We start from the raw sequence: 12,529 nt of genomic DNA, 5'->3' as shown, positions 1-12,529 counted from the left end.
TTTTGTGCCCTGAAACCTTGCTAAAATTCTTCAGTTCTAGCAGCCTTTTGGTGGAATTTTGAGTTTTCTGAGTATAGACTCATTATCAGTGAAGAGAGAGAGCTTGACTTATTTTCTTATTTGGATACATTTTATTTCTTTCTCTTGTCTAATTGTTCTAACTAGAACTTCCAGAACTATGTTGAATAGGAGTGGTGAAAATGGGCATGTTTTGTTCCAGTTCTGAAGGGGAATGCTTCCAGCTTTTGCTCGTTCAGTACGATGTTGGCTGTGGGTTTGTCGTAGATGGCTTTTACTATTTTGAGGGATGTTCCTTTGATGTCTAGTCTGTTGAGGATTTTATTTTTAATGAAATGATTTTGTATTTTATTAAATGCTTTTTCTGCATCTGTTGAGATAATTATATGGATTTGGCTTTTAATTCTGTTTATGTGGTGAATCACATTTACTGATTTGTGTATGTTGAACCAACCTTTTATCCCAGGAATAATGCCTGATTATGGTAAATTAACTTTTTGATGTACTATTTATCTCTTTGCTTTTAGTATCTGTCTAAGCATTCATACCATGTGAGATATGTGCATGCATAGAAACATTTTTATTGCATTTATTTATAAAGATTGTTTTCTTTTAGAAAAAAAGAATTATTTAATATATGCTGCTAAGACAGTTTAGCAATTTTGTGAGATGACTGGTCAAGATCTTGTTTATATGAAATGATTAGGCCAGATGAGGCTACATTCTTTGCTTACATGTACATATATACAATATACAGTCCCATTTCATATAGGGGATAGATAATTTTCAGATCTATTAGAGATCTATAGAGGACAAATTATTCACAAGGATTTATTGAGAGAAGATATTTAAGCAATTTTATACTGAAATATTTAAAAAATATGTATTTATTTGAAATCTAATTAGCTAAATAATGTTCAAAAGAGGGTTAGAGAATATTCTAAATGCATATGCATATTAAGGATGCAAGCAATATTTCTAACTTATGAACTATATTGCCTTAATAGTGACAACTAAACATTTTAAAAAACCATTAGTTCCTATTGAGCTGTTGGACTTCTGATATTATTGATTCAAAATTTATTAAATTGATAGAATTTTTAATTAAATTACATAATTAATTGCAACTATATATGTTTATAACACTGAGAGACGTTACTTATTTTAAAAGTATTGAATATTATTGACTTTTTCCCGTATTTTCACCTTTATAGAATTTACAGAAAATTCCAGTATCTACTAAATCCTCGTCAGGTTTACAGTCTTGCTGGAAATGGACCAATGCCAGGGTAAGTCCAAGGATAATATTATTACCATTAACTCAATTAATGTTAATTAATTAAATAAGCTGCCAGACATATCAAATAATGTTATTTGAATACAGCAGCATATTAGTACACAAAAATGAAATATCAACTACATAAGAGAAACCAGTGCAAATACTATTTTTCCAAATAGTCCATTTCTAGCAGATTTTTCTTCTTTCTAAATATGGTGAAGTAATGCTCCTTATTGTACTAATAATGATAATAATCACACACACAGAAAGAGACAAACTAGCTGAATGTCAGTTTGAACACTGCCACACCATGTATTTGAAGAACCGCTCTCTTTTTTGTACTTCTTATATTAAAAAAAAAAAAGAGAGAGAGAAAGTAAAGAGCTAGTTAGCCTGTTTATGCCTAGTGTTCCATTATTGGAACACTAAGCATGTAGGAGTTATTTATATCCTACAGCTCAACATCATCACCAAGATCTGATTTTTAAATTCAAGTTAAATTTTAAAAACTGCAACCTCCAGCATAAATGGTTTAATCAAAAAAAATCATATGATTTATTACTTACAAAATCTAATCACTATCTCTCTTATAACATACTTCATCATTAACAGGTAAGATCTAGTAAAATAAAATATATTTTTAAACGTAAACTGTATACTTTTGATGTCACTAGTATGCACCTAAACAAATCATCATTAACTTGGTTTAGTTAAATAATTAATATCATTTTCTTTCATTGACCTCTTTTCTTTCTATCAACATGAGGGTAAACATTAGACTACATGAAGTGGACAGAAGCTCTATAAGCTTTATGCATGCTTCATATTTTTTTTAAAAAGCAGTTGATTTAAAATAAGTCTTACATCTCATTCTCAGGAACCAGAAACCAAATATTTTAATTGTACTCTTTTAAAAGCTCAGAATAAAATTTATACCATAGTGTCTGATACAAAAAAAAATACATTCATAAAGTATAATTAATTAGCATAGTTTTCAGTATTATATTCAGCTCTTTCTTCTACTGCCTTGCTGCCTGCTGTCTGGGATCAGTTTCCCAATGCTGAGCAGCAGTCTGCAGGACCTCCTTCCTGTAGATGACAGGCTTACCACAGAAATTCAGTTCAGAACAATGTCTTTGTCAAGCTCCACACTCCAGAATCTAGAGGATCATGATCAGACTGTTGGCTAAGTGAGCTAGCTACATGCAGGAAGTCCCCATATAGATAAAGCCAAGCAAAAGTAAAGTATTGTAAACTCAGAAGCTCAGTCAGAATGGCTCTTTTTCTTGTCGTTTAATATTCTCTGGAATTCAAAAAAGTAGCTTTTCTGTAGAATTAGGATATTGTGCATTCAAAACTGTTACCATTCCAAGACCCCTATAAGTTGAATCAAACTAAGTTAATCCAGGATTTTCCTGTATTTCATAAACAAGAGGTCAAATGGCTCTGTTAATTACAAGTCTTATAGTTTAACCTCTGTGTGACTTCATTATCTTATCTGTAAAATGAGCATTTGTGCCTGCCTTGTAGGATAGTTGTGAAGTTAAATGGGATAATGCCTATGAAGCAAATAACAATGTGCTTACCGCATAGCATGCCCTCAATGAATGTGGCTTATTATCCGTATTATTTGTACAAATATGAATTAATAATTAATAAAAACATGACTATTGTGTAGCTCTATGTAAATACATTGGAATAAATTTGATTTTAGCCCTGTTCTCTCATTTCACGTTTTTCCTACTACCCTTTAAATACGAACTACATGTTTCCTTCTACTCTTTCAATTCTAGGCATCCTATTATCTTCTGCTCTATCTTAACATATTTAAAAAATGAAAGTAATATATGTAACTGTAAAAAGCCTACACTACAATAAATATTATTTAGAAAAAAATTTAATGGTCCCACTTTGAGCACTACTACTCCTCAGAAATTAGGAGTGGTTGTTTGGTGTATCTTACCAAACAATCTAATACACACATGTAAATGAGCATATTCCTATCTATCCGTACTATATTTATACACACGCACACACACATATATGTTGGAAAAATAAGTAGATAGTTTTTTACATAACAGAATATAGATTTTATATTGGCTTGCAACTTCCTTTCTGTACTCTAAAGCAGGTGATACACATTATTCCGTTTCAGTAGATATTGATCAGTTTCATTTTTCTAACTGCTGCATATTCCATAATTATGTGGGCCATCCCATTACTGATGAATGTTTAGATTGCCTGTGTTTTACAATTATTACCAAATATGCTACATCAATATCTATCAATTTATCTGCATATTCTTGAAAGTATGTTCAAATATTTTTATGGAATCAGTGGCTATGGGTAGAATTGCCTGGCTGAAAATATTCAATGTTAAAAGTTTGTTTTAAAAAATGAACTTAAATATTTGTGTTGAACTTTTAGCTTCATCTTGATTACCATGAGAATGTCCTGTTTGCCTCTGATACTGATGCCAACACTGCATCCCTAGTGTCAGACTCAGACTTCTGTTAGAGAGCTAGTCCTTGTTTATCCTAAAGGCAAATGCCACAGGTAGTTGCTCAGAATGGGGACTGTGACCAGGCTATGATGTTGTCCTTTCTTTGAACCCAGTGACTGATCTCCTCCCAACCCTGTTTCTAGCTGTATTGCCCCTCATCATGCTAAGAGTGTCCTATTGCAGTGATTCCCTTTTAATGTATGGCTTTAGAAGTTTCTCTATTTCATAAAGTCTCCCTATTACTCTGATACTCTTGGTGATTTATACATTCTAGTTTTATCACCATTTCTAGTTTATTACTTTTCCAATGCTAACAATAGATTTTTTGAATGCATACTCTTGTAAGTGTAGTATGCATTTTATCTGTCACTTTAAACCTGCAGACGTTCATTCTTCCAAATTCTTTCAAATTTTTTTTTCCTTTTTACCATACCAGATTGATGTATTCTTTTGGTATAAAACTCTTCTTTTATCCCAACTTTATTTTTTTTCAAAAACTTTGTTTATAAGAGGAAATAACTTTCTTGAACTAAAACTATTCCTAATCTAAACTTTCTGGCAAATACTAAAACTTATTGGGCATTTCATTTTTATCTTTAATTATTTTTAAAACAGAAATGGGTGTGTATTATGTGTTTCCATTCTATCTCCTTATATAAATCATCTCTCCCTGATCCTGATTATTCTGTTTCAAGGTGTCTGAAACAATAGTCTATTTCAAATCATTGTTTCCTTCCTAATGGAACATGTTGTGATATAATTGAATGCATTATTTGGAGGTATAGGTTAGCTAGAAGAGATGAAATATAAAATATAAATTACTCTTGGGTTTTGCATAGCAATATGTTTTCCTTCACTACATTAAAATAAGTATATATAGCTCTAGCTGTACACCAACTTCACATGTTAATGTGACTTATGAAAAGTTCATATCAAGTTTTTTGTATACTTGTGACATTACTTTTCCCCTTCTGAGTCTAATCTTCATGAAAATACAGATGGTCTATTCTCACATTATTTCTAAAATTTTAAGTGAGAAATAGGAAGTACTTATTGAATTGAAATAAAATACAAGTTAACTTTAAAATATGTAAATTATTTTTCAGATTGATCAGGATAATTAAGAATAATTAATTGTTTGTGAGAAAGCTGCTCTTAGAAATCTTTGCTTTCATCTACCTGAACTAAATACAAAAGACACATAATTTTAAAACTATAATGCAACAGTCAACCTACAGATTTACATATTTCAAATATCATGCATATCTCTATAGTGAAACTTTGGAATACATTCTCCTATTAAAATAAATGTATAATTTAGAAAATGCGTAACAGACTCCACAGATTTCATTACCTTCTCAATTTAAAATATCATTTTATATAACCAAATTTCTACCATATTTTATTTAAGTAAAATCTCTCTTGAATCCGAGCTTATGACCTTTTACATATGCCTCTTGTTATGAAATTATGACACAGAAATGAAGAGAATCCTCAAAAGGCTAAGGAAATGTTCATCAAAATTTAATTGAGCGCTTTTGCAAATTTCAAAAATAAAAATTTTTCTTTACTAATATAAAAGTGAAGCACTCAACTCTCTCCTTCTTATGATTAATCATAAAATAAAATGCAGATGATTCTGCAAGCTCTCCCCCAATTAAATGTGTAAGCATAATTCTGATTCTGCCTTGGTCACTGGAGTGATAGAGTTTGAAAATTGATTCATGCTTCTAAATTAAAGATCTACAGATTAATAAAAGTAACAAAAATATGTTACCACAATTAATAAAGTCACATAATTCCTTGTCTTTCACACAAATTCCCCCCTTGAGTCATAGTAGGTTTTAGTCACTTTTTACATGCATCCTCAAATGCACTATGATTTTAAAGATGTTGAAAAGTCTAACTTTTATTATCTATCTCACCAACAAAGGCCAAATAGCAATTAGACTAGAGATCTATGTGTCACTGTTTAAAAACTATTGTCTATCAAAATTGCTGAAACACTCTAAAGAAACAAACACGTTGAATGACCAGTTCATATTTGTGTATGTGCTTTAACTTGTGTTTTATTCTGTTCTGGCTGCTATAACAGAATCCCTTAGACTGGCTAATTACAAAAATAAATAAATAAATAAATGTATTTCTCACAGTTCTGGAACCTGGGAAGTCCAAGATCAAGGGACCAGGAGATTTGGTATCTGCTAATGGCTCACTTTTTGTTTCCAAGGTGGTGTCTTCTTGCTGCATCCTCTGGAGGGAATTAATGCTGAGTCCCCAGAAGGCAGAAGGGTAGAAAAACAGCTGGCTAGTTTCCTCATGCCCCTTTATGAAGGCACTAATCCCATTCATAAGCGCAGAGTCCTCCTCACCTAATCACATCCTCAGTACCCCACCTCCTAATACTATTTCATTGGGCACTAAGTTTAAGCATTAATTTTGGAGTCATATGAATGTTCAAACCATAGCATTCTGGACTGGATCCCCCAAAATTCATGTTCTTCTTACATACAGATACATTAAATTCATTCCATCCCAATAGCCCCCAAAGTCTTAATTTGTTTTAATACTGACTCAAAAATCTCTAATCTGGAGTCTCATCTAAATATCTTCTAAATCAGATATGGATGAGACTCAAGATATGATCCATCCTGAGCTAAATTGCTCTTCTGCTGTACCCCTGTGAAATCAAACCATTTCTGTTGTTTATAAATTACCCTTCATGGACTTTCAGACTTTACAGTCTAAGGTAGTTTGTTATAGCTGCCAGAATGGACTGAGACAGAATTGGTACTGAGGATTGAGGTGCTAGTGTAACAAATTCCTAAAAACGTAGACAGTGCTATAGAATGGGTAGAGGCTACAATATGGAGGAGGAGGAGAAAGAGGAGGAGGGAGAGGAGGGGGAAGAGGAGAGAAGGGAGGAGGAATAGGAGGTAGAGGAGAAGGAGGAGAGATTGAGGAGAGAAGAAGAAAGAAGACCATAGAGAGAGCTTCAGTCTTAGAGATTACCTACGTGGTTGTGAACAAAATGTTGCTGGAAATATGGATAAGAAAGGCCATTGTAATGAGGTTTCGTAGGAAAACGAGGAACAAGTTATTCGCAACCAGGGGAAAGTCAATCCTTGTTATGAAGTGGCAAAGAACTTGGTCGAATTGTATCCATGTCCTACTGTTTTGTGGGGGGTTGAATTTGAGAGTGATGAAATACCACAGTGTGATACTTGGTAAAAGAAACCTCTAAGCAAAGTATTGAGGGTGTGGCATGGCTTCCCTTGACTGCTTATAGTAAGATGTGAGAAGAGAGAAATGAATTAATGACAGAATTTGTCATCAAAAGGGAAACAAAAATTAAGGATTTGACAAATTCTCAGGCTGACCAGTTTGTAAAGAAAGAGAAAGAGTGTTCACAACAAAACACCAAGGGTGTCACCAGTGAAAGTTGGATGAGTAGATTAGTATGTCTAGAAGGAATCCAGAATGCTATTCATCAGGACAATGGAAGAGTGGCCCTGAAAATGTTTCAGAAATCTTCAAGGCTGCCACTCCCATCACAGGCCCACAGTGTCAGGGCCTTGAGGATGGAAAGGCTTCAAAGGAGGGATTCAGAGCATCTGTGGGATCTCAGGGCTTACTTCCCAGAGCTGCCTCAAGTTTCTGCTCAATGCATTCTGGTCCAGCGCTCCTGGGCCACTCCATCTGTGGCTAAAGTGAGCCTCAGTGCAACCAGGGACACCCTTCAGGAGACAGAGGTGGTAAAAGTTGGCAGCATCCAGCTGGTGCTAACTCTGCAGTCACAGAGTGCAAAAGCTGAGAAGGCATGCCTACCTCTGCCTAGATTTCAAAGGCTGGAGAGGTCCTGGAGGTCCCCAAGCCCCAGACAGAGAACAGCTACATGGTTCAGGCCCCTGCAGAGAGCCTCCATTAGGGCAATGCCTGGTGGAGCTATGGGGGCTGGGCCACCTCTGAGACTCCAGGCTAGTAAAGCCAGCCTGGGAGAGCTGTCGGCATTTAACTCTAACATGTAAGAAACGCAGTGTGGGCTTCACACAGCAAAGCCATGGAAGGAATGGGGTTTTCTGGAGCCTTAGGGGCTTAAACTCTGCACAGTGTGTCCAGAAGGCAGGACACATAGTCAAAGCGGGTTATTTGGTTTTTGTTTTTCCCAGTTTTAAGAGTTAATGTTGTTTGCTTTGCTGGGTATTGGACTTACTTGGGACCTGTTACTCCTTTCTTCCTTCCTATTTATCCCTTTTCAATGGTATTGTCCATTCTATCATCCATCATTGTATTTTGGAAGGACCTAACTTGCTTGATTTCACAGGCCCACAGCTGGTGGGGAATTTTCCTCAAAATAAATTGTACCTTGAGTGGTAACTCTATATGATTTAGATGATGATGAGAGGAGACTCTGGACTCTAGACTTTTTAGTTGATGCTGGAAATTGTTAAAACTTTTAGGGCTCCTGGGATAGAATGGATGTATTTTACGTATCAGAAGAATGTAAATTTTGGGAGAGCAGAGGCAGAATGCTATGGTTTGAATACTTGTGTCTCTCCAAAATTGATGTTGAATCTTAATCACAAACGCAATCATATTAAGAAGTGGAGCAATGAGTAAATGATTAGCTTATGAGGGTTCCACCCACATGAGTTGGATCAATGCCCTTATAAAATGGCTCAAGGGAACTAACTCTCTCCTTTCCCTCTCTACTGCCATGTGAAGATATAGCATTCATCCCTCTGCCATGAGTGAATGCATCAAGAAGGTGCCATCTTTGAAGCAGATAATAAGCCTTATCAGACAACAAATCTGTTGGTGTCTTGATCTTGGACTTCCCAGCCTCCAGAAATGTGGGAAATAAATACCTGTCGTTATAAATTATCCAGTTTCAGTTATTTTCTTGTAGCAGCACAAATGAACTAAAATAATCCCTTTCTGATTTTTTTCTATAGGAGTTAAGTGTTTAATAACATATTTAACTTAAATATCCTCCGATTTACTGTTATCTAAGCATACACAGTAAAATTACTGGCTCAAATTTACCTCCAGCTCCAGGCAGTTAAATGATCATAGCTTACCAATAAGTAAAAATAAGACAACCTATACCAGATAAATTGATTCAAAACATTTATTCAGTGGCTCCCAGATACCAGGAACAATCTTATCACTGCCAATCTACTCTGAACAAAACAGATAATAACTCTTGCCCTCACAGCCTTATATTTTAGTGATGGAAAACATATACTAAACTAACAAACAAATGAAATATACATATATTAGCAGGGAATGTGAACAAGGAGTGTGCATTGTTGGTGAGGATTCTGTGGTTGTTCTTTTAAATGAGGTGGACAGAGAAGGACTGGCTGAGTATAGATGTGAAGATGAGGAGGTAGCTCATTGTCATTTTGAAGAAGAGCTTTTAAGGCAGAGAGAGCAGCACGCATAAAAGCATCGTGACTGGAAAATATTGTACAAGTTTGGGAAACATTAGCAAGAAGGCCAGGGAGACTATAACAGAGTGAAGGGCAGTCGGATGTCAGAAAGGTACGAAGCACTAGTTCACACAGGGTTTCAGGATTACTGTGACCATAATAATTAGGTTTACCTAAGACTCTTCGGGGTTATTTCTGGTGTCCTAGCTTCTGTCCCAATTTAGCATTTGCCCAGGACTGTTGTATTTTAAGTATTGCTATTAATAAATGCACTGCAATAAAGAATGATGATGATGTGTTTGGCAACCCTCCAATTTCTAAATCCACCTTTTGCTATGTTATCCTCTTGTAATGTGTAAGACACACGTCCAAGGAACAGAGATCTTACTTTAATAGGTAATCATTAAACCTAAAATGTGACCAAAAATAAACTCTTTTCCAATGTTTTTTAAACACAAAAACAAGTGACAACTTTTGAAGAATTGGTATCCCTTTTATGCCAGTCCATTATGCTGTGGTCTGGGTTGCAGAGCTCTCTGAGAGTTGCAAAGGGGCACAAATATGCCAATCAGCAATGCCTGTGGAGATATTGACAAATCATAGGTTAGACGTTCATGAAATGTATGTGAGAAAAAGAGCATGAGCAGTTTTACCAAGAACGTATAGTGACTGGCTTGAATATACTTCCTCAATGTTTTATGTTTCGTTAAATATATAGTTTATAAATATTTACTTTTATAATAGATTTTTATTTTGCAATAACACTTTTCAGCAAAAGATAGCTTAAAAATAAAATGTCTTTTAAATGAAAATAATCTGAATTTCAAAACAAAAATAGTTCTCAATTTCTGTTTCTTAAAGTGTTGATGAATACATAATCTGTGTGAAATATTTATGAACATTTATCATCTGCAATGAGAGCTCTAGTGATATCATTGACTATGCAGAAATCAGTAAACACAACTATGCTGAAGAAACATCAGCATCTGCTTTAAAATTAATTGTTAATTCTCTGCCCCAAAGCAATCATTTAATATGCAGAAAGTCTCTTTGCATATCAGTCTTTGAAGCATGACTTTTCGTTTAGATCAAATGACTTTTCAAAATTAGTGTTCATTTTCAATTCCAAGTTTCTTTATGTGTATTATTAATGAAGTTATAGCTGTTAATATCTTGACTCCATTAGCAGAAGAACTTTTCCAAAAGATCAAGTAATGCCATTTTTATATCAGAGTGATCAGAATGTTTTAAATGAAACATCTGTTTGTTGTAAAGATGATTTGAATTCAATTCATGCACTCTAAATTAAGTTTTTGGAAGTTCATTTGGATGAGGGCGAGACATTAGATATTAGTGATAATGCTATCATAAAATCAGTATAAAAGTTTAGCACTACTGATATAATGGTTTCCTTCTGTTTTAATAATTTGAATGTAGATTTTGATGAAGCACACTATCATGGCAAAAACATGATTTCTAATAAAGTAATGAATTGATTGATAAAAATTGTACTTTAAATTGGTTGCTCACATCAATTATAATCATATCAAAGAAATTTTAATATTCTAATAATTAAAATAAAAGCCATAATTATCATATTGCTTGTATGCATGCATACACACATACACACACACATAAATTATTCAGTTATTCTACTGATTCAGTAGTCACCCAGGGACCTTCTGTACCAAAATAATAATAATAATGACTCAAGTCTTAGGTGACTAAAGTAATAAAGTCCTGTAAAAATCTCTCTGGACAACACTCCTTCAGCCAGTCTTTTCCTGCTTATACATACCCTCCTCTTCTATTTAAAATCTGCAACTCAAGGAGCATGAAGGTTTAAGGTAATTTAATATAGAGGTAATCAGCATATAGAAATCTACAACTTGAATTATATAATTGGATAACAACGTTGTTCGTAATCAAGACAAGTTTAACCTAATAAACACACTCCGAAAAGACAGATAATTGGATTTGGAATATAATACATTTGATAAAATTGATACAAATTATATTTACAACTGTTAAAACCATAAATATCTTGGTGTCTAAGATACTAATCTTCAATTATGTACATGTCATTTCCTGAAAATGGCAGATGTTTGTTGAATTCATAATGTTTTATTCTCCAATTAAATTATTTACTTTTATTTATCTCTTCTTGATGAGTCATATTTTTTCATTTAGTTACCTTTATGCCTATAGTTAGAATTCTGTGTAATTAAGTTATTCTTTTTTTTTTTTTTTTTTTTTTTTTTTTGAGACGGAGTCTTGCTCTGTCACCCAGGCTGGAATGCAGTGGCAGGATCTCAGCTCACTGCAAGCTCCACCTCCCGAGTTCAAGCCATTCTCCTGCCTCAGTCTCCCGAGTAACTGTCGTATTTTAAATTATGGTCTCTGACCAGTATTACGCTATAGTAAGATGTGTGCACAGAAGCAGATGCTCTTGAAGGCAAGGAATCTTCAACTTCAGTGTCTCTCACTTGCAAGGACTCCTTTCAAGACTATAGGAAAGATCTTAGCAATGTGGCTGTATTGCCTTTCTCATTTGAGTTTTTAATATTTTAAAAAGAGGGTATTTTAACTACAAGAATTTTTACGAACAATGTTAGTTAAAGCAGCTCAGTAGTAATGCATAGAGAGGCAAATATATCAATGGAAGATAATTAAGAGCCCTCCCCAATGCTCTGTATATGTATTGGTATTAACTAGAAAAATTGGGCATCTATATGGAAAAATAAAAGTAAAACAGTAAAAAAAAAAAAAAGACTTTTGTCTCCATTCCAACTCCTTTTTTCATCACACTTTACCTAGTGACTAGTAGCATTGGAATGAGCATGAGCATTTTAGGATTTGACTAAAAGAGGATGAGATCCAATTACATGATTGAAATCTGAGGCTTATAATATGTGGTTCACTGATTTTTTTGTCTATGGTTGTTATTGCTAGTTCTCCTGGTGTAAAAATGACTTCCAGGCATATCCCCGTCACCCAGTGTGACTTTACACTGGTTTTCTGACATAAATTTAAAGAGCCAGAAGACATGTCTTGATAAAAATGGTCCAGAGCCTGCCTGTTAACAGAATATGTGTATAGTAGAGGAGAAATGAGGTTTGAAATGTACAAAGTTCAAAGCTTATCTGTGAAAAAATCCTTCTAATCATCCCATTCAGTTCTCTTTAATGCCTCATCAAAACAGAAGCATAATTCTTCCAGGAATGCAGTTAACAATGTGGTATAAACAATTATAAATTTTTATTATTGATGAAAGTTACATGATATTAAATTTAT

At 34.1% G+C, this 12,529-nt stretch overlaps 1 protein-coding gene across 19 annotated transcripts in view; it reads left to right on the top strand.

Moving 5' to 3' along the window:
* The window catches only part of DGKB (diacylglycerol kinase beta), an 832,080-nt gene that overhangs the window by 363,786 nt on the left and 455,765 nt on the right, over positions 1 to 12,529 (top strand). For all 19 annotated transcript variants that reach the window (XM_030932056.1, XM_030932048.1, XM_030932051.1 and 16 more), the window contains one exon: positions 1,233 to 1,307. In XM_030932056.1, coding sequence (XP_030787916.1) covers positions 1,233 to 1,307 — 75 coding nt within the window. The remainder of the gene's footprint in view (positions 1 to 1,232; positions 1,308 to 12,529) is intronic.

This window comes from Rhinopithecus roxellana, chromosome 6, assembly GCF_007565055.1.
Source record: "Rhinopithecus roxellana isolate Shanxi Qingling chromosome 6, ASM756505v1, whole genome shotgun sequence".
NCBI classification, from domain to species: domain Eukaryota; kingdom Metazoa; phylum Chordata; class Mammalia; order Primates; family Cercopithecidae; genus Rhinopithecus; species Rhinopithecus roxellana.
The sequence above is the reverse complement of the archived record's forward strand: the minus strand, read 5'-3'. Positions and strand labels throughout refer to the sequence as shown.